Source organism: Ctenopharyngodon idella, chromosome 21 (genome assembly GCF_019924925.1).
Source record: "Ctenopharyngodon idella isolate HZGC_01 chromosome 21, HZGC01, whole genome shotgun sequence".
NCBI classification, from domain to species: domain Eukaryota; kingdom Metazoa; phylum Chordata; class Actinopteri; order Cypriniformes; family Xenocyprididae; genus Ctenopharyngodon; species Ctenopharyngodon idella.
The window spans coordinates 17668690-17691944 of record NC_067240.1 but is presented as its reverse complement, the minus strand read 5'-3'; the positions used below and the strand labels follow the sequence as shown (position 1 = coordinate 17691944).

Genomic DNA, 23255 nt, shown 5'->3' with positions numbered 1-23255 from the left:
CGCAATGCCACAATTTCACGCCCGGTAGTGTGTGAGGGCGGCCTTTTTGTGAGTCCTGACAACTGGCCTCAAGGTATGTGTGTGTGCAGGGCGGTTTGAGAAGTGTGTAATGGAGATTTCGTACCGGACACGTTAGCCCTATGAGCGCTTGCAGAGGAAGCACGAGCCGGAAGGGATCGAGCAGGATTTGGATGAGCCTCCGATGGACCCAGATGTGTCTGTCTATCCGCTGCCTGTCCTTCTGGTCTCTCTTTGTCAGGGGCAGAGCGTTGGGCTTGTATCAGGGACTGGAGGTGAGCGTTTCCCTGTGCCGCAGCCTCCCCCGCGCCGTCCTCCAAGGCCCTGCTGCAGGGGAGCATGCGGAGGAAGAGCCCTGCTCCTCGTGCCCGTTCTGCTGCTTCTGCTACTGGGACTCGGAGCCTGTTTGCTACTGCTCCGCCGAGCTTTGATTCAGGGAGCTGGTCGTAGCAAGGACCCCGACTGGCTGGATCTTCTCAGGGGAGAGGATGAGGAGGAGGGGCTCCGCACAGATGATGCTCCACGGATGCACGGCAGTCCCGTCTCATCCTTTCGATGGTTCCCCGAGTCTCTGCCCACCCTCACCCCGGGCACAGCCTCCTCCGAGCCTACCTCCAGACCGACGAGCACCCTTGCCCATGCCCTCACGCCGCCCAGCAGCTCCCCACCCCCTTTGGGTAAGTGGCCCGACTCTTGCTTGTTTACACATGCGCCCTGTTGTGCAATCGCGAGAAATAGCGCTCTTTGATTTCTCAGAGTCATCTCTGAAATGATTGTGGAGGACAAGACCAGACACATCAGCTATGCTGCAAGAAGCAGGCAATAGAGGAGAAAAATAAAGACCTGTTAATGAAAAGGAAAAAATACAGGACATAGTTCACTCTAGGCTTCTGTTATTCTTGCTTGTATTCTTTTTGTTTCTGTTTTGGTGGACTGAGGGTAAAGAGTTCTGAAGATAGGGTTCGTGACTCTTAAACAGTGGTTTTTGTGCATTATGATATGAGTCATTTTAATTTTGGCCTCCTGTCAAAACAGCGACTGGAAAGACTTCGACACGTGTCTCATGCTTTTTTAAGCTCCCTTTGAACTTCTAAGTATGTATATGCAAATACTGTATGTAAATTTTTTACCTGCTTGTTCTCATGCATGATTTGTCTTAAGGGGTAAATATTGGGTTCTTATTCTAAGGACTGGAGTTTGTTTTCCACTGACTGGTCCAATGTCTCTTTTTACAAAGATTTAAGTAAACATCCAAATACCGGATCACTATAGCAATCACACTTGAGGGAAAGCTCTGTTTCCTAACAGGCTAGCCTTTTGTTGAACATGAAGAGTCAAACATGAAGAGTCTCAAGTCCATGCTGAAGGTCTTAAAGAGATAATAGATTACACAGGGCTCTTAAAGCACTGAAGAATGCACCCACACCACAGCTGTATTCTACATTCACCGCACACATGTATTTGTTTTACTACACATGGAACACTCACAGAGTATTATGTAAAATAGCACATAGGATTATGTGTTACCTATAGGGATTATACAGTATGTTAGCTTGTGTGGACCGTAATATGAACTAGCTGTGCCTATCCTTAGGTTATGAATCCTTAGGTTAAATTGTCAAGTAAACTTTTTATTTTAATATTAAAAATATGAGAAATCCTCTAACTTGTGAACGGGAAGTATATATGAATAAATAAAAGTATATATACAAAACATAATTGCGAATTGGTTCACTACATAAATCATAAAATTAAGTAGTGAACATTATTTTACATACACATACACACACACATATATGTATATATGCGTCACATATATATATGTGTCATTGACGAATTAGGTTTTTAAAAGTGTAAAACAACATAATGGAGATATAATTAATTTTGAAGTTTTATTAAGTGTTAACAATGAGATTATGTGGTTTTATAATCAATTAACACTGCTTTTGTCATTTTTGTCGTTGTCAAATTTGTCACCAAAAAAGTCATTCGGTTTAACCAAAATTTCGGTTTTACCGAATGACACTTTTGGTTATATCGAATGACGATATTTTCAAACAAATCTAACAGGCTGATATCAAGCAAAAGGACAATCAAACATTTTATATTTAGTACAAAGTTTTTAAAACATTACTACATTTTCCATGTTTTATAGCGGTTGTACCAAATGACCTGATGTTTCAGGACATGCGTAAAAAAACATGAATTTTTCAAATAGTTAAAAGAGAGTTAATTACTTTGCTTCATGACCATGTGGTCCTTTGCAGGTGTCTAAATAATGTCACATCCTGTCACATGATATTGACTGCATGACTTGATCCAAAATGGTCCCTTTATATTGGTTACTCCGAATGACATCAGTGAAATTCATTTTTCAGGACATTCTTTCTCATAACAAAGCAACAACTTCTACACATGTATAATAATTTTCTTTGTTTATTATTTTATTTTATTGCTCTATATTTGCACTTGCCCTTGAGCACACAATCATGCATACTTGTCCACAGATAAAATAACATCATTTCCACAGTTCAGCGCCAGTCTGCGACACAATCAAAACACCACTGACATCTGAACTCTTGTGCCCTGCAGTGCACCAAAGCTGTTGCTACAAAACTGATAGTGTGATAGCAGTTTTTTCTTTACTTGCTCTAGGCCATATGATTTTGTTTAGAGGCTTTTAATAAATGCAGTGGTGCACATATAAATGTGAAATTGAGAAGACCTCTCTGAAAGGCTTTGGCAACCCCTTTAAACAAAAGGGATGCACATAATGGTTTCGCATAATGGAAAGCACTCAAAAGCTGTAAGATTGCATGCTGTATAAATTGACCTCTTTGCAGTGATGGGATTCTGCTCCCAGCTGTAACAAGAGACATCTCCTGGCATAGGGGGTTGACCATGGCTTCACTATCATAATCTCTCAAGCATCGTTTGTCAGCTGCTGGAGCTTTTTGAACTTTTCCTTTGGCTCTCAAACTACCAAAGGGTGTACCAGCAATGTGGATGTAATTTGAACTAGTGGATATTATTTGTTTAGTCCTGAAATAACCCTCACATTCTGTTAAGTTGATTTGGTTGTTTTATGTTTAGGGTCCCAGAGATCCTAGTGATTTATGTGTAAAATAATAATAGTAATTTTGGAATTAACCTCTTATTTTCGCTTTAAAGGCCTGGTTTCACGGACAGGGCTTAGATTAAACCAGGATTAGGCCTTAGTTCATTTAGGACATTTAAGTAGCTTTTATAAACATGCCCTAGAAAAAAAACTTTTATTTTTTTAATTACTGGTGTGCATCTTGAGACAAAACAATAGTACTGACATATTTTAAGATATGTCTGTACAAGTTGCTTTCAGTTTATACAGCTCAAACATGCATGCTAGTCTGGGACTAGTCTTAAGACCTTCGTTCATCTTCGGAACACAAATTATTTTTGAACACAATATATTTTTTGATGAAATCTGAGAGCTCCCCCCGTTACCACTTTCAAGGCCCAGAAAGGTAGTAAAGATATCGTTAAAATAGTCCATGTGACTACAGTGGTTCAACCTTAATGTTATGAAGCAACAGGAATACGTTTTGTGCAAAAAAAAAAAAAAAAAAAAACGACTTTATTCAACAATTTCTTCTCTTCCGTGTCGGCCTGTGATGCTGTTCACATTGTAAACACAGTGCAGCACTTCCGGGTTCTACGTCAGAACGCCAGCTCATTATTGGCCGGCTCCTGCGCTAGCATCACTGTGTCGTTGTGCTCACATGAACAGATTTTCATCAAAAATATCTTCATTTGTGTTCCGAAAATGAACGAAAGTTTGGAACAACTTGAGGGTGAGTAATTCATTTTTGGGTGAACTAACTCTTTAATCTTTTAATATGACCTTCTGACATAATCAAAACTCATTTGACAGATAATGGATCACAAATGTGATTTATCCATATAAAGTAGAGAATCAGATGTTTTATATCTTCGACCTCCAAGACCCCAAAAACATTTTTCGTTGAATTTATGATTAGAAACATATATTCACAAGATTTGGAAAGTCATCAACCTGATATTTTATTGTTAAGTATATTTTTTAAGCTATTAAGATATTGAATCTCTGAGTCTGCAAACAGAACATGAGGGTTAAGCCTGCAAATGAATACAAGGGGCACCTGTCGGACATCCCTACACTTATGGAATTACTCGGACTTGGTGAATGTGTCTCCAGAAGAAAAAATAAAACACTCTCAGCAAAGGGACCTCTCCTTTCATTTTTACGACTTTCCTAGAACCCTTTTGGAGAGTGCAGAAAGATAGACATGTTTATGAAGCCTTCCAGATGGCCCCGTTTTGCCCCCACCCAGGCCCTCTTTTCAGTTCCTTGGCCATGAAGGATTAATCAAACTCAGGGCTAAGCTTGCTGACCAAACCCTTGGGTTTTCAAGCAGGAGAAAGTGACTTCTCACAGGAGCTGTAGTGAAAGTTGCTTAGTGCGTGCCATTTAAGAACTTTAGCATGTCAGGGATAGAAACGTAACCTAGCCAGTGAACACGAGGCTTGAAAAATGACCTGGCGCTGTAGTTGAATGTAAAAAAAGGGGTGAGTGTGACATTGGATAAAAAGCAATTGTCAAGGACTGTAGTGAAACTGACCTTGTTATCTCGGAATGCTTTGTTGATCATTTAGCGTGAACTGTGGCGTGAACATGGCTAGCCTACGTCTGGTTTAGCTTAGCAGCAATACTAACTAAGAATAGGAAACTGACTTATTTTCTTTTCTTTTTGTTTATACTAAGTGGTCAAGGATTTGTTAGTTAGCATGCCATGCTAACAGATGACAAACTTCATCTGTTTGTATCAAATCTTCACAGCCATTCAGAATTACATGTTTGATATGACTATCTTCTTTCAGTTGAACACTATCTGAGATATATTTAAAAATATCTTTAGTCCTCCAAGGTTTATAATGGTTGTGAATGGGGGCCACATTTTGAAATCAAAAATAATACATCCATCCATAAAAAAAATAAAAAGTAATCCATACGACTCCAGGGGGTTAATAAAGGCCTTCTGAAGCGAAGTGATTAGTTTTTGTAAGAAAAATATCCATATTTAAAACTTTATAAATTCAAATAACTAGCTTCTGGTGGACAAATGTACGCAGAATGTGCAAGTCAACTTGCGCCAAATGAGTAACCCTCTGACGCGATGTATGATGCAGGATGTATGAGTATTGTAAGCTTAGACGCCTCTCGCGGTTCAAACAAATAGGGCTGTGCAACAAATTTAAGCTCCTCTTCTCTTATATCGAAATCCTCTGACATTTCTCTTTTGTTTTGCTCCGCGCCTCCGCATTGTCATTATGTTGTGCGTCAGGTACTCTTCCGCTGCAAGTCGACTTGCGCATTCTGTGTACTGTCGTCCACCAAAAGCTAGTTATTTGAATATATAGTTTTAAATATGGATATTTTTCTTACAAAACATATCGCTTCGCTTCAGAATTCCTTTTATTAACCCCCTGGCGTTGTATGGATTACTTTTTTTATGGATGGATGCATTATTTTTTACTTCAAAACGTTTATCTTATTCACTTATTCACTACCATTATAAACCTTGGAGGACTAAGGTTATTTTTAAATATATCTCTGATTGTGTTCCTATGGAAGAAGATAGTCATATACACCTGGGATGGCTTGAGGGTGAGTAAATCATGGGATAATTTTTTTATTTTTGGGTGAACTATCCCTTTAAACCACCTTCCCATCCATTCTCTCTCTTCTCTCTAAAACATTCTCTCTCTCTCCCCCCTCCACCTCATCTCCCTGGCACATGCAGTCTCAGCAGGTATTTCTCGAGTTTTCCCAGATCTCCAGCGGACAGCTGATGGTAACCTCAGAAACAAGAGGGAATATTGTACAGGCATGTAACTGTCAGAGCTCAATTACTGCTGGATGGAGATTTTTGAAGTGTATCACTAGACCAGAGGCATAAACATGACAGACATCGTCAGAATTACCCCACAGGCTGCTGACATGCAAATCTTACTGCAGCTTTGGAAGAAACGTCATAGTAACATTCTTCTTTTTAATCTGACTGTCAGAGAACACTTGGAAACTTTCAGTTTGGAAATGTCCAAATTTGTGTAATGCATAAAACAAGGAGGAAATTTAAATGAATAGCATACTGCTGTCCAGTTTTGAGAATGTTTTGCATGCACCAGAATGCTTACTTGCTTTTGCATCATGCACAGCGAAATTCGTGAATTGAATATCGTCTTAATATAGCTAGCTTCGCAGTGCACCCCTGTTCACCCTCAAGGGGATAAGCAGAGTCGACTGTAAAGAATACAAACATGCCCGTACCTAAAGCTCTGGGAGGGTGTGCCGATGTTTTAAAGGCCGAGCTGAATGTTCGAGCCTCTGGATGTGGTCTTTATGAGGCTCTGAGGGCAGCTCTCATAGGAACACTGACTTAATATCTATGGGCTCCATCTTTCCATCCAGGGAAGCTGAGTCTTGTTGAGTGTGCTGTGTCATTAGTCCTCTAGTGGGGTTAACAGGCACTGAGACATGCTAAAACTCTCAGCGGGCATGGAGGGGCGGAACGGGGGTGGCAGGGAACGTGCGCCTCCCAGCAACCAGCTGGATCCCGGCCAGCCCGTATGCATGTTATTGAAAGGAGTGTTATTATAGTTACATGTTGCTGTTGTTTCCTCTATTTCTCTTGAATGCCACACAGCTGAGTGAAGGTCGAAATATAAACATTTAAAAATGCTGCAAGATGAGTTTTCTTGAAGCCTCAGTGCTCAGATGTGTGGCCCTATCCAAACGGGGGGAAAAAACCCTTGACCAATGGCATGTTTTTGGAGGCGGTGCTATTTGTTTGACTGACCAATGGCAAATGTGTTCGGGGAAACCTGTTTGAAAACAGTCAATATTGTTACAGTTCTCTTGTAAGTGATGCTAGTTGTGCAGAAACTGCACATTTTGAAAAGCAAAAAGTAAAAATAAATAAAAATATAAAATGAATGCTTTTTTAATAAATCATGGGGGAGTTTTGAATTTAATATTTTCAGCATTTGAGAACGGTTACCGTGAAATAAAAACTGTAAATTATAACAAGTAAAAAAAAAACGTATTAGCTCAGTAAACATTGGACGTTTACTCAATTATGCAAGACAGTCACAGCCAAATTTTACTAATTTTCCACACCGCCTGCTGTATTTATTTCAACTAACTGCCACAAGATGTTTTGTAAGCCAAAGCCACACAATTTGTTTATTACTTGTACACAAATACACAACCTGACTAGACATGCAGTTTCATGAACATGAAAGTGGACAAGAAAGTTCAAAAACTCTCTGCCTTTGAAATCCAAACCACAATGGTGCTCTGATTTCCCTTATGTGATTTGATGTGGTAACATTAGTACCTTTAGATCATGTTTGATATCAGGATGGGCCCCGATACGCATAAAGTGCATTTCCACATCTGCTAACGTTTCTCTTTTCTTGGCCTGACTACAGCCGGGTGTTCCACATGTGTGTGTCAGGTTGCCATGGTCTTACGATGAGGCAAGAAGAGGAACAAGATGGCACATTTTGTTCTGAGCTGAATTTCTGACCTATTTTGTCTAAGAACTGAGGCTTCACTGAGGACAATTTCCTTAAAATTTTTAGAAATATCTTTGAATTTGAAACAAGAGAGTCTTCGATCAGGTCCGAATTCAATTTAAAAAATTTAAAAAAATCTATCCAAGTTTTTAGTCTTGAAATCTTACACTAAAAAAATCTTTTAAAAAACAACAACAACAAAAAAACAGTCAACATTGATAATAAGAATAATGTTTCTTGAGCAGCAATTCAGCATAGATTAGATGAATATGATTTCTGAAGGATCATGTGACACTGAAGACTGGTGTAGTGATGCTGAAAATTCAGATTTTTTTGTTTTTTACAAAAAAATATTGAAATAGTAATAATATTCCACAATATTACACTTTTTACTGTATTTTTCATCAAATTTTTCTTACAAAAACCCATCGCCTCGCTTCACAAGGCCTTTATTAACAGCCATATGGATTATATTTATGATGGATGGATGCATTTATCTTTGGCTTCAAAACGTGATCCCCTATTCACTACCATTATAAATCTTCGGAGAGCAAGGATATTTTTAAATATATCTCCGATTGTGTTCATCTGAAAGAAGATAGTCATATACACCTAGGATGGCTTGAGGGTGAGTAAATCATGGGATAATTTTCATTTTTGGTTGAACTATCCCTTTAAACCTCAAAAAGGAAGTTTAGGGATTTTGAAAAAATTTAAACAAACAAACACTGTGATAAAAAGGAATAGGAAATGTATAAGATTCTCCACTGCTTCTAGATCACTAATCAAATAATTAAAAATAAATTTGTGATCATGTGAACTCATTTCTTGTTCTTGCTTCCATTGAAGCACAAAATGGGATTTTCTCAAATCATGCTGGAGAACATGGAAAGCCATGACTCATTCCAATAATGTTAGGTCCCACCCTCATGCTTAGCCAATTGATTCACCATACTGCCTGACATGTTCATGAGTCTATGTTTGTGTAATCTGCTAGAGGAATAAACGCTTGGTTGGAGGTCTGCAGTGTAGTGTCTCAAACATGAAACAAGACAAATATGCCTGGTTGTTTTCGACCTAGATTGATGTACCACATGTTGTCAGTTACCTCAGACCATCATTTCATCTTGTCCCTCATTGTGTATAAATGAATAGGAAACACATTTCCAATAAAAAATACCTATAAAGGAAATAATCAGTGGTGATCAGAATGCCACACATGCAGTCTATAGTATGTGGAAAAATCTCTCTATGGGTCAGTGATGTAACTTTCATTTTTGTCTGGATCCATTTATTTAAAAATACCATTAAAATTGCAATTCACATACAATGACTTGGATACATGTCTTCTGTAATGATTTTTAAATTAAAATTTATTTTTATATATTATTTTTGGGAGCATAAAGGTACCTTTATTCACTTAAATGTATACTTATATATGTGTGTATGGGTCAATGACGTGACGGGTCATTTTTTTTGTCCAAAGGCTTTGATAATAATAAAAAACAAAGATATGACATCCAAATTATGTAAGGTAGTACAACTAGATCTCTTTTATTGAATCCAAAAGGTTTTAATTATATTTTGCCACATATAAAGGTATTTTAAAAATTTTGAAGTGTCAAAAGGTCATTTGGTTTAACCGTCCAAAGGCCAATACAGCCATTTCATTTGTGATTAAAATATCTTAAAATGTAATAAATGTATATTTTTTTTTATTCTGGCATGATTTTATAACATCATATATCAACACAGTGCAAAATGGTATTAAAATTATGTGTAGAAGTCGTTGCTTTGTTATGAGAAAGAATGTCCGGAAAAATGAATTTCATTGATGTCATTCGGAGTAACCAATATAAAGGGACCATACTGGATCAAGTCAGTGCGGTCAGTATCATGTGACAGGATGTGACATCATTCAGACGTCTGCAAAGCACCACATGATCGTGAAGAAAATTAACTAACTCTCTTTTGACTATTTGAAAAATTTATGTTTTCACTTGCTCATATGCATGTCCCGAAACATCAGGTCATTCGGTGCAACCGCTATAAAATATGGAAAATGTTGTAATATTTTAAAAACTTGTACTAAATATAAAATGTTTGATTGTCCTTTTGCCAGCTAGCTAGCTAGATATCAGCCTGTTAGCATTTTTTGAAAATATCATCATTCAGTATAACCAAAAGTATAATTCGGTAAAACCGAAATTTTGGTTAAACCGAATGACTTTTTTGGTGACAAATTTTGTCCATCTTGTAAAAAATGACAAAAGCAGTGTTAACTGATTATAAAAACCACATAGTCTTATTGTTAACACTTAATAAAACTTCAAAATAAATTATATCGCCATTATGTTTGCTTTTTTACACTTTTAAAAACCTTATTCGTCAATATATATATATATATATATATATATATGGGTCACTGTGTATATATATATATATATATATATATATATATATATATACACACACACATACAGTATATATATGTGTGTGTATATACATTTTTTTAGCATAAAATGACACTTTTTGATCCTTTATATTGCAAAAAGTGTAAAACTGCATACAATGCTTTGAATACATCTCTTCTTCAATGAACATGTTTTTAAATTAAATTTATTTATAAATATAACTTTTTGACCCTTTATACTAATTTGTTACTTGCAAAAGCTACCTTTGCATGGGCATCAAAGCAGAGAGATGCTTTTTAGCTCCCAAATGGTGTAGTAACGTTATCTACCAGCAGGGGCTAAATGAGTCACGCTAGCCAGCTAAACTAACAACATTAGTTTGGATATCACAATATTTCTTTAATTACATAAATAATGGTGGGCTTGATGTGGTGAAGTGATGCCATAAAAACTGCTGGGAGAGTCATTTTTCTTTTTCGTTGTGATTAGCAAGATTAAATAAGCATGTTCCTTCAAAACATTTGCTTTGAACGCCGTTTCAGCTTGACAAAGATGCTCCACTGTGCTGTGCTAAACAAAAACCATTGCGTGTTTGAAAAATCATCAAGTGGGTGGTGATGACATGAGTGTTTGTAGGCATGTTCAGTTTAACAGCAGTGAGAAACGGCATAGGTATGCGTATAATGTGGCTGCGGGAAGCAGTTTGCCCTGTCAGTCTTCACGTTTCTGCTTTTGATTACAAATTCAATAAACATGTTCTTGCATCCCAATGTACACCCATTAAACTGGTACCGAAGGTCAACAAACTGCTGTCAAACTGGCCGTAATGTGATTTCACCACACACAATTTTCTCCAGGCCTCTCATTTTTTTCTTACTCATGAGGTGCAGTTTTCCCAAAACATGTTGAATGCTGCTTCGATAATACGGCGGGATTACAGATCCATTCCAGACCTGTGAATCAGCCGGAGCAGGTGGCGGTGGGGGGTTGAGATAGGGGGTTCCAGAGTTTACTGAAATACTTATCTTTGCCTATCGAACGTCTCGAACCTTAGCAAAGATGTACAGAGTGATTTGCAATGGAAAGCAAAGAGGCATTGTTCTGAATGACTGTTATTGTAGGGAATGAGACATAAACTGAAATGTGATAAATGATCAGTAACATGTAATGAATGTTATCTGAGAAGATGGCATGTGTGTTTTTGGTTCTTACACAATCACATGGTTGTTCTCTTTATTGTTTACTAAGCACTCACTGTTTACTAAACTCTGTCTTTTTTTTTTTTTTTTTTTTTTTCGGGTGGCATGCCCTATTGATGTCTTAAGATGTTTGTGTCTTTGTTTCCTGCAGTAACCACAACGTTATCTCCGGGTTCGGGCCACGCCAGAAAATGCAACGACACAGAGAAGGCATACTGTGTGAATGGCGGTGACTGTTACTACATACATGGTATAAATCAGTTTTCCTGCAAGTGAGTTTCTCTACTGTTCCTTTTCTTTCATGTCAGTCTATTTATACTCCTGGTGGATTCAAATCAAATCAAAGGGCTTACACATGTGGTATATTTGCTCTTAATGTATATGGGTGCTTCTTAAATTATGGGCACTTTAGGTCCTGTGAAAAAACAAACAAACAAACAAACAAACAGGGTTTATTTTATTTTATTTTATTATTATTATTATTATTTTTATTTTACTTTTTTTTTTTTTTTTTGAACCAATGCCATTTCCACCATTGTGTTTGATTAATTTTGTGGTGGACTTTTTTTTTTTTTTTTTTCTGCAATTTTACCTCTCATTTAAATTTCTTCTTTTTTTATGCTTTAATATTTTTTTATGGTGGATATTTTACATTGGCTTTTCGTTTATAAGATTGAAAGTCAAGGGTAAAACAATTGAAATCTATATATAAAAAGGCAGCAAAACCATTGTGTTTGATTAATTTTGTGGTGGATTTTTTAAAAATAAAATGGCCGACTTTATCTAGCTAATTTCCGAATTAGCATTTTATGGAACCTAAATAAAGTCAATAAAATAATATAAAATTGTTTTAAGTTTTGCAATACTTCTTGGATGTGACAAAATAATAATTCCACACTTCTTTCCTACATTATTTAAAATTACAGCTTGAAAATTATACATAATAAAAAAATATCCTATTCATAACCAATATTGTTGGTTGTTATAGAGATGACACCACAACAAAGAGACACAATTTTTAACAAAAAAATAGATAATTAATTTTTAAAAAATTATTTCAAAATATATATATATATTTTTTTTATTTGTTTGTTTTTTTCATAAGTTTAACTTTTATTTAAATGTCTTCTTTTGTTATGCTTTAATATTTTTTATGGTGAATATTTTACATTGGCTTTTCATTTATAAGATTAAAAGTCAAGGGTGAAACAATCGAAATCTATAAATATAAAAGGCAACAAAAACATAAAAATAGTTTAATAGGCCCAAAAAATTCAAATAAAATTGGTTATTTTTAATAAAAATCACCCCACTGGGAATGATTGAAGAAACACCCATACATTCAGTGATGTTCTTCTATAACTTGCCTTCTTTCTGTTCTTCATAATATTTCTTCATAAGTGAGAGATTAAGAGCTGCACGCTAAGTGAAGTAAGAATCCCTAGTTCTTGGAGTTCCTTGTCTTTTTCCAGCAATGGCCAAATGGTATCCATCAATCCTTTTCTCCTTAAACTCGCTCTCATTCTCTCCATCTATCGCATCTGTCTTCGGTCGTGTCCCTCTTGTGTTGGGGGTACAGTGGGTTTACTCACTGGTGCAGATGTTGATGAGTGCGATATGACTGTGATGTGCTTGGGAATCTGAAAAAAAACCCCCAAAAAAACAGGCCTCTTGTCCTGCTCTGGTGGCCCACGTTTAGCGTGCTGGAGCGATGTGCATCAAACCATTGTGAAATGCCATGTCATGCTGGTTTAGTGCTGGAACAAATATTTATGAGAGCCAGAGGCCTCCCACAAGGTAAATAAGTCTGTTTGCTTACATTTCAATCACAGGGGAAAAGGACACCGATTTACACAGACGCTTTTAAATCGGGGATGCTCAGGACGTCTTGTTATGGGCTGAAAAAAATATTTTCACCCGCATTATCAAAACAAGACCAGGGCGATTAAGTAGCTGTGAAGGGCAAGACAACAAACAAGGATACAGAAACACATGGAACGAGTTTGTGTGTAATATGGAGCTATGTATGTGATCAGGTCTTATAGCAGCGAAACATAAGGTGCTGTTTCTCTTTTACTACTTCTTTTAAATCAATTTCAGACCGCATGTTGCGCTATGTTATGAGTGCACCTGCTGCTATTTGCAGCCCAGATGCACGCCATGCGTCCCTGGAATACTGCTTGGCAAGCAAAGGGCCAGGACATGGCTCCAACAGCCATTCAATAAGTTGTGTACAAACTGGAAGGAGCAATAACTCAATTGCTGCAGCTAATTCACTCACGGGTGAGGCACAGGTCCAGAAAAGTCGGATAATGCAGTCAAGGCCCGCTGGGAATTGTTGCCCCAAAGCTATCTCATTCAATATAGGCCAGGCTTCCATAGGAATTACTCACCGGCTGAACAAGTCTAGCCATACAAGCTACCTCATATTTATGCCTGCCTCTTTTTCTTTGAATACAAAGTTCCATACACACATATGGAGTGAAGGAAGAAGTAATAAATGACCCAGGCCAAAATTATTTTCTTGCTGGGATGATGTGGAGTGGGGGTGTGGGGGAGTATTTCATGGCCTGCCAAGCTACGGCAGCCCCACATCGACATCCCTGTCATGTTTACATAAGACAGGGACAGATGACAGAACTGAGGAGGAGAGAGAAATGCCAGTGGAGATTCATGGCCCACCGCTGAGGGGGCCCCAGACTGCGGTACCAGTAGTATTCGGCTCTGTTTTTTCACTGCCCCTGACACCTTCTTGTGCTGAGCATCAAGGATCAAGTTTTGATCTTAAGACTGTACGTTACTGAGTTTGTTTTTAGTGGCCATCTCTAACTAATATTATTTACAGTGTTGGGGAAAGTTACCTTTAAAAGTAATGCGTTCCAATATTGCATTACTCTCTAAAAAACAACTAATTGCGTTACTTAGTTACTTTTTATGAAAAGTAATCCATTACTTTACTTTTGCTTACCTGGGCTGGGCTTACTTGTTTGTTTTTTAATAAAAACAAAAAAAGCTCTATTTTTGGCAAATGTAAAGGCTCTTTCATGCCAAAAGTGAAATGAATAAGCCTCAGGATTCACGCCTGTACAGTAGAGGGCGCAGCTCAAACAAACAAGCCTTTCAGCTGTGCTGCCATTCTGGATCGCAGAAGAATAGGACGCAGGAGAAGTAGTAAATGAGTAAATGTATGCTCACATTTAGTCTAGAACTAGTCTAGAATAAGCATCATGTTCTCACACAGCGCACACAATAGCTGTCCGTCAATAAATAGGAAAACAAAGTAACTTGCGATACTTATTTGAAAAAGTAACCCAGATATTTTGTTGTAAATATAAAAATAATGCGTTACTTTACTAGTTACTTAAAAAAGTAATTAGGGCCCAAGCACCGATGGTGTGAGGACCCTATTGTAATTGCTTGGTCAATTATTCTTCTTCTCTGAAATGAATAGCATTTTTGAGGGCCTAAACATGCTTGAAAACTCATGAAACTTTGCACACATGTCAGAAGTGGTGAAAATTTACGTCTGATATGGGGTTTAGAATTGGGTGTGGAAAAATGGCTCGATAGCACCACCTACAAAATTTCAATTAAGCACCCTTCGTGCTACGTTTCACATACAGTTATGAAATTCGGTAGACAGATGTAACAGCCCAATACCTACAAAAAAGCCCATGGTGCAAAATCTGTAAACCCAACAGGAAGTGAGATATTTTGAATTTTCTCAGCAAAATTTTTGCAGTTTTTGCCATTTCCATACGTTATAGAGCTTTAATCAGATCAACATCATATTTGGTCAGTCTAATCTAAAGGCCTTTGAGACGTTAAATTGCGAAGATCTAGAGTTTTCGCCGAAGGACGTGTCCGTGACGTCCTGACAAAGTTCGATGTTTCACCATGAAACAGGAAGTTGTTGTAACTTGGGCATACAATGTCTGATCTGCCCCAAACTTCACATGTTTTATTCGAGTCCTGGCCTGAAGACATCTACATGGCAATGTTCAGTTATAGTCATAGCGCCACCTGCGGGCAACAGGAAATTTCGTTTTACACTGTGATTAACTCCTCGTAGAGAATTAAACCAGAAGCACATCATATGTTGTCAGTCTAATCTTAAGACGTTAGCGGTGATAAATATCAAAGATCTTGAGTTTTCGTTGAAGGGCGTGTCCGTGGCGGCCTGACAAAGTCTGATGTTTCGCCATGAAAGATGAAGCCGTTGTAACTCAGGCATACTGTGTCCGATCTGCCCCAAACTTCACATGCGTGATAAGAGTCCTGGTCTAAAGACATCTATATGCCAATATTCAGTTCATGTTCAAAATGACTTTTGCCAAACGACACATGAAAACCCGCAACACATGGTAGACACGCGTTTGTGCAGATCAGAATGTCTCTTTCACACTGTATGAAGCAACAGACAACCGAATCCAGTGCAGTTCTGTTCATACGGCGCGGGTTTTCTGAGAATGTGTGTCCTGAAAATTTACAGCTTGGTGTTCGGTTATAGAATGAAGTTGTCACTCCCATAAATAACTGAACTGTGTGTGAACGTAACCGCATTAAGGACCCAAATACAGGACTCACAACCGTATTCTGCTGCTGTGTGAACGTGGCTTTTAAGTCTCTTTTTAAAATGGTTATTTTGACCCGTCCCACTTCTGAGGTCTTGATCTTCTTGACTGTATCCAGCAATTCAAATCATAAAAGTGCAAAAAAAATTAAAAAAAATCCTTAACTATTTGGAACTCAAGAAGAACATTATTTGGGCATTACTCGTCTGCAGCACAATGATAAAACAAGTAAATAATCTGGTTATATTCTGAATTTTAAGAAATTGTTTTGTTGATTGCTTTCATTAAGCTCAAACTTTAACCCTACAGGTTACTGTAAGAGAAAATATTACATTTTTTTTCTTTAATTAATTGGAAATCTAAGTTTACCACTAATTACTATTAAGTACTTTTGGTCCAAACTAGCTCGCCTGTTCTGTGACAGCTTAATTTAGGCTAAATTTGCCCCATTCTACTATCTATCTATATATATATATATATATATATATATATATATATATATTTGATTAAAAGGTATTTAATTTGTATTTAATCTTTATTGCTATAAAAATACAAAATTAGGGTTTTAAACTGTATTTTCCATATCCCAAATTTTGTTAACCGATAAAACCTCATATAAAATGAACAGAAAATAAAACCTCTAATGTAATATTTGGTTTGACCTCCTGAGGTTGACGATCAACAAGTTAAGTGCTTCCTTTCACTGACAATTTGTTGAAAAAAACACAAACTTCATTTTTTAAGAGCTTCAGGCACTTTTGTGTACTCTGTTCGTGGAAAGCGCCATTAAACTTTCCAAATATTAGTGCATGAAAACAGCTGCTTCGAAAGAGTTTTTTTCAGCAGTACTTTACTTCAGACCAGATGCGTCCTTCATTATGTAACACAATGAAGATCAAGAGATCAGGCTTTATTTTCATGAGAATGTCGTTTAGGTATGACGTGTGTGCTGGATAAATTCTACATTATTTGATTCATTCTGACAAATTCGCCGGCAGGATAGAAATGATGCAAAGCCTTCTGGGTCAGAACGGGCTCTTTCAGGCGGTGCTGGTCCTCTCATTTTACAGAGTTACAGTGACCTGATTGAGGGCAACAGGATGCAAAAGAAAGGCCCTTTTTGCTCTTCTTGCTTTTTTTCTCTCTCAGAGCTTTAGTACAAAGCCCTTCACATGACTTATGGCAGCTTTACCAAGTGAAACATCAGCTACAGCCTTACAGTAAAGCATTAATGAAATATTTGACTGAATAGTTAGCTAAAGAATATTTGCCAGCGGTGCTGGGTAGAGACTGATGTGTATTTAAAACAGGATTAGATGATGTTATAACTAGCAGACTGAGGGAGCTATTTTTAGGCCTCAGGGGGGTTTTTTTTCTCTTTTTTCCCCCAATTCTTTCTGTTACACAGTGTATTGCAATGTAAATGTGAATATGGGTTGTCACTAAATTAGGGTGTGTTCACACTTTTCAGGTTTGATTAAAATGAATTGTTAGTGCAGTTTTGATATACCATCCAAACTTTTCAAACTGAAAAGGTGAGTCTTGGTGTGGTTCGACTGAAATTTGAATGCATCATGGACCAAAGACATCTAAACGAAACCAAAAACAGGACGTGATATCACAAGATGCTCAAGCATACCTGTTTTTTATCGTTGTAGTAGTTACATTGCCCATTGAATCACCGTCTCTTGCAGCAGATTTTCGTTCAACGGAGGAATTCCTGCTGCTGTTTTGACTCCTTTACACATATTCTAAGCTCTTTGTGGGTTCTCAGCTGGTAAAAGTACTATCATATGTACTCGCATACAGTGAGCGTGTTTATCCAAAAACACAGTTTTGTTTTCAATGTTCCGTAAGTTCCATCACAAAATCTGTCATAAAAGCCTTTTTTTGTTGTTGTTGTTTTGTTTTGTATCTTTAGGTTTGGTCTTAAAAATGACAGTGTGAATGCTAAGCGAACTAGGACTAGATGTGTCATTTTCTTTTCTCTTTTCTTGTCAAAAGAACCAAGAGAACCGAACTACAAGTGTGAACACAACATTAAAGAGCTCTTTCTACCTGATCTGTCTCTTAAAAATTGCGTTCATTGCTCTAATTTAGATTTTACCCCATTAACTATATTTTTTAAACGTTTTTGACGAAACATTTTTATGTGTGAAACCTTGTTCAAAACAGTTTTTCTAGTGAAAATGCTTGAACATCCTTAAAACTAGATTAATGTACTTGAGAAGCAAAAATTGTTTTAAATCTCCATATCTACAGTACTTGACAAAGGTTTGGAAACGTTAAAAAAAAATAGTTTTTGAAAGAAGTCTCTTATGCTCACCAAGGCTGCATTTATTTAATCAAAAATACAGTGAAAACAGTAATATTGAGAAATATTATTACAAATCAAAAGAACCGTTTTCTATTTGGATATATTTTATAATGTAATTTATTTCTCTGATGGCAACGCTGAATTTTCAGCATCATTACTCCAGTCTTCAGTGTCACATGATCCTTTAGAAATCATTCTAATATGCTGATTTGCTGCTCAGGTAACATTTATTATTATTATTAATTATCAATTGAAAAAAGTTGTGTATTCAAATAATATATCTTGAATTATGCTTATTTTTCCTCCAACCATTAGCACCATTTTACACACAAACCTATATATATATATATATATATATACAGTGTGCATATATATACAATTCAGCCACCTGGAACTAGATTCTTGGAACTGGTATCTGTGTTCCTGACATCTAGGCTTGTTTGTAATATCATGATGTTTATCTTCTTCAGGTTTACTTCTACAGCCCAGTTCTGGCAAAAATTCGCTTTTTCTATTTCTCTCTAACCGCCTTTGTAGATTTTCATTAAACAGAGTCTATCGGCTCCTGCTGCCAGTGAGAGAGCGAATGAAAAATGCATGTCCAAAACTGAAGAGGGGGCACATGGGGGTTGAGGTGGGGGTTAAGTAAGGACAGCATTTGAAGAAAAGAGAATGATGTAACGATCTACAAGAAATAAAGCGTCAGGGAGAATAGAGAGTTTGAAAACACCTACTAAGTTTTTATTATCTTTATATTATTATTTTTTATCACTATTCTACACATTTTAGAACAGTAATAAATCTATTATTAATAATAAATAAATAAATATATTATTATAATAAGTGACTTATTATGCCCCTTTTCACAAGATGTAATATAAGTCTCTCGTGTCCCCAGAATGTGTCTGTGAAGTGTCAGCTTAAAATACCACACAGATCATTTATCATAGCTTGACAAATTTGCCCCACTTGGGTGTGAGCAAAAACACGCCGTTTTTGTGTGTCCCTTTAAATGCAAATGAGCTGCTGCTCCCAGCCCGCTTTCCAGAAGAGGGCGGAGCTTTAACAGCTTGTGCTTCAGTTGCTCAACAACAACAAAGCTGGACAATCTCACGCAGCTAAAATGACAATTGTCAGTAACAGTGTTCAGCCTTATATTGTTCAAACCGGACTCGGACACTGATGGAGAGACTCAGTAAGTTACAACTTTTAGAATGCATCTGGATGTTTCTGAATGGTTAGTGGATAAATTTATGTAGTTGCTGTGGAGTTGATTCAGCGTAAAATGATCACATGGTAACAACACTCTACTACAACAACTCTCCCTCTTCTCTAAAGCAGCCCAACATGGCCTCACACCCTTTGTTGCGTATTCCTGGGGGCAGGGGTTATGTAAATTTTGCGGTTTGTGATGTCATCAACCCAGTAAGGAGCTCATTGTAGTCCCTACCAGCCGTTTGTTGTAGTCATTAAAAGGCGATTTCTATAAAAAAAAAAAAATTCCCTTTGCATTGAACATTGAGCGTCGTAACTTTGCAGATGTTGTTTGTGCTCAAACAGCAACATTACACACTAACTAAAGTTGAAAAGTGAAATCATAATCAAGGACCCCTTTAAAGTCAATGTATCCTGTAATGCTTTTCAAATATTTAAATATATGTGCGTGTGTGTTTATTAGTAATAATGATAAATATAAATAATAATACCAATGCATCCTGGGATGCTTTTTAAATGTTTAAAAAATTAATTGTTTTTGTAAAAAAAAGTTTAGCTGCTTTTCTTTCATGAATGAAAGTGGAACTAATTTATTTCCGTTTTTTATTGTAAAACATTTGGTTTTGTAAAGAAATATGAAAGCACGATTTTTTGTTTTTTTTGAAGATCATGTCAAATGTCAGAAGTTTTGACTTCGCATATCAAATCTGCATTTCGACCAACCTGAAAATATCACCACATTGCCGCAATTCTTCAAGGTAAAGACACAAGGACAAGTCTGAGTGTCCTGTGTGCTTTAAGCAAAAAATGAACGTAAGCAGACATAATAGGATCTGTTCTTAATTTGGAGAAAGGAATGAATGAAGTTGAGGAGTTAAAATCCCAGAGGTACTCTCCTGACTGAGAGACACACGTGTGCACACGCGACGGTCCGTCCCTCTGGCGCTCTCCAGCAGGATAACATTGTTTCCATGACCTTTGACCCCCCACAGCGGCGTACGTTACTTAAAGCATGTCGACGCTCCGGTACAAGGGTACATACCCCAGCTTCTCTCCCTCCTGCGTTTCCCTAAAGACTACAACAGATTGTGGTCTCTCACCATCTCGCTGTTATTCCCAGGGTCTCCGTAGTTAAAACTGCAGTGTTTTACCGCATGCCAGGTGGTGACATGGTTCTGTAGCAGCACAGTGAAGAGGTTACGGCCTGAACCTTGGCTCATTTTACACTCTATAAACTCGCCAACAACTTCGTGTGTGTGCTGCATGTATTGTGTCATGCGTAATGCCTCACATACTACTTCAAAAGGGCTTTTTTAACTTTTACAGGGGCTTTGTGTGTATGCGTGCCCGCTAAGTGCTGCTTTAAGCATAGATCTCACTAAATGTTGTTAGATTTAAGCTGAAAGCAAGATAAAACTATTTGTCAGCAGGGTAAGAAGTCATGTTCTGTGAAAACAAAGTTTTGTAAATGGAGTTGTTGAACAGCCACGCATTCACTCCTGCCTCAGGCGGTCCATCTTGGGATGTGCAGGGGGGCGGCATTCATCAGAAGATAATACTCGCTCACGGTTTCTGTTTGTCTTGAAAATTGAAGCTGGCCATTCATCAGTGATCACTGACTAGAGCAGTTACCGAGTTAGAGGAATTAACACTGTGAAAACATTACCCCCATATCGCTCATTGCGCACTGATGAGGCGTAATCTGTTTACTGGAATAACATGAATAAGCATAATTGGCCAATCAAATCCATGAATGAGAGCCATGTCATAATCAGGCGACCATATTAGAGACGTGCTGCTTATAGACTCAGATACAGCTTCAGCTGTCGGTGTTTGCAGAAAATATAGTTGGTTCATACCAGGCTTTAGTCTGGACTGCAAAATAATTTTCAGTCAATTTTATTTCTTGTTTTCCAGACAACAAGATCAATTTACTTGAGAAGCAAATATATGTTGGGTAAAAAGAAATGTAATTAATTCACCTAAAAAAATTGTGAAATATGTTTGTTAGACTAGCTTTCAAAGAACATATCTTGAATTAAACTGAGTTAAATATATCCTGAATTACATGTTTTTGTTTTAAGCATACACTGTAAAAAAAAAAAAGTTGGTTTAACTTTAAGTTACCTGGTTGCCTTAAAATCTTGAGTTGAATTGAATTTAAAAATTTTAGTTAATACAATGAAGGCAATTGATTTAATCAACAGAAACTCAAAATATTATGTTATCTGAACCACATTATCTAAGTTGATTTGACAAAAGAAATAATGTTGTGATAACAAATCATGAAAATAATTTCTTAAAATGTAACTCTAAAGCTCAGGGTGTACTTCGGCCGTCCGCGTTCGTGCAACGTACGCATGACGTAATTTCATAAAAACCCGTCTGCATGCAGCCCAAATTTCGAGACCGCACGGACGGTGCGCGTGCAACAGGGCATGCGCAAGCAGGACAGAATAGTCCACTAGGTGGCAATACGCACAGTACTGAGCACAATGTGCAGTCATCGAATAAGAGTGTGTAAAGAGCGATTCAAAAACATAGTATCTTCTGAACTATGTTGCAATGGTGGATGCACTATTTTTTTTTCTCCGATCCTGCCCAGCAAATGTCCCATTGATGAGACAATGTCTGGTATAAGAGTATAGAAAAAAATGTACTGCGTATGTGTCGAACTCAGTCATCCGCGCTTATCCGTGGTTAGTATACTTTGAAAGATGCGCGAGACACGTCCAGGCGCGGAAAGTGAAGTATACCCGGGGCTTAACACAGTTTAGTGAGGTTTATGCTTAAAGATTAAAAAACTTGCCAATGTGGTTAGAAAATTAAACTCAAGATATACACTACCATTCAAAAGTTTGGGGTCAGTTACTTTACATTTTTTAAAAAAAGAAATTAATACTTTTATTCAGCAAGGATGCATAAAATTGATTGAAAGTGAAGACTTTTACATCATTATAAAAATACTCTATTTTAAATAAATGTTGTTTCAAACTTTCTATTCAAAAGAAAAATGTATCATGGTTTCCAAAGAAATAATAAGCGGCCGTTTTTAAAATAGATAATATTAAGAAATATTTCTTGAGCATCCAATCAGCATATTAGAATGATTTCTGAAGGATCATGTGACACTGAAGACTGGAGTAATGATGCTGAAAATTCAACTTTTGCATCACAGGAATAAATTACATAAATTAAAATATATTCAAATAAAAAGTTGTTTTTAATTTGTAATAAAATGTCACTATATTACTGTTTTTACTGTATTTTTCATCAAATAAATGCAGCCTTAATTGGTGAGAATGAGAGACTTCTTTCAAAAACATTAAACATCAAACTACGGTAGTGTAAATTCATGGTATTCTCTGAGAAAAAAAAAAAGATATATATATTAGACACTAAAATGATCTTGTTTTGGTTGATAGCTGATTCTCCAGCAATTATTTGTTTAGGAAGAGCACTTTCTGAATTATTTTTGTCTTGTTTTCTAAATATCTGCCCTTCAAATGATTGTGTGGACGTATTTCTGATATTTCTGTGCATAATATCTTCTGTGTATGATATGTGTGTGTTTGGTGTATATCTGTGTTTCATCACCTCTCCTTCCCCCAGATGTCCGGACGGATACTTCGGCCAGCGGTGCTTGCAGACAGAGCCCAAGCGGTTATACATGCCCAAACCTAATAAAAGTATGTTGACTTGAGATGCACAGCAGCGAACAGAGGACCAGCTGTCACTGAGTTACTACTGTTGTCTCTCCTTTACCTCCTTCCGCATCCCAAGGCTTGCTGGCTTAAGTCTGTCCTGAATTAGACACAGTGGTGCCTCAGTGGGATCCTCTGCTTCTGCTGTACATAATTATGCTGTTGTCCTAATGTTCTCTCTGCTTTCTTTTCCCCCCTCCTCTCTCTCTTGCTTTCAC

At 37.2% G+C, this 23255-nt stretch overlaps 1 protein-coding gene across 9 annotated transcripts in view; it reads left to right on the top strand.

The window, feature by feature from the left end:
* nrg2a (neuregulin 2a) overlaps window positions 1-23255 on the top strand; it is a 102685-nt gene that overhangs the window by 57381 nt on the left and 22049 nt on the right. For 5 of the 9 annotated variants that reach the window (XM_051876887.1, XM_051876889.1, XM_051876891.1 and 2 more), the window contains exon 4: window positions 11379-11499. In XM_051876887.1, coding sequence (XP_051732847.1) covers window positions 11379-11499 — 121 coding nt within the window. Of the gene's footprint in view, window positions 1-11378; window positions 11500-22945; window positions 23023-23255 lie in introns of all 9 variants that reach the window. The other 4 variants (XM_051876888.1, XM_051876890.1, XM_051876892.1 and 1 more) reach the window with 1 other exon arrangement.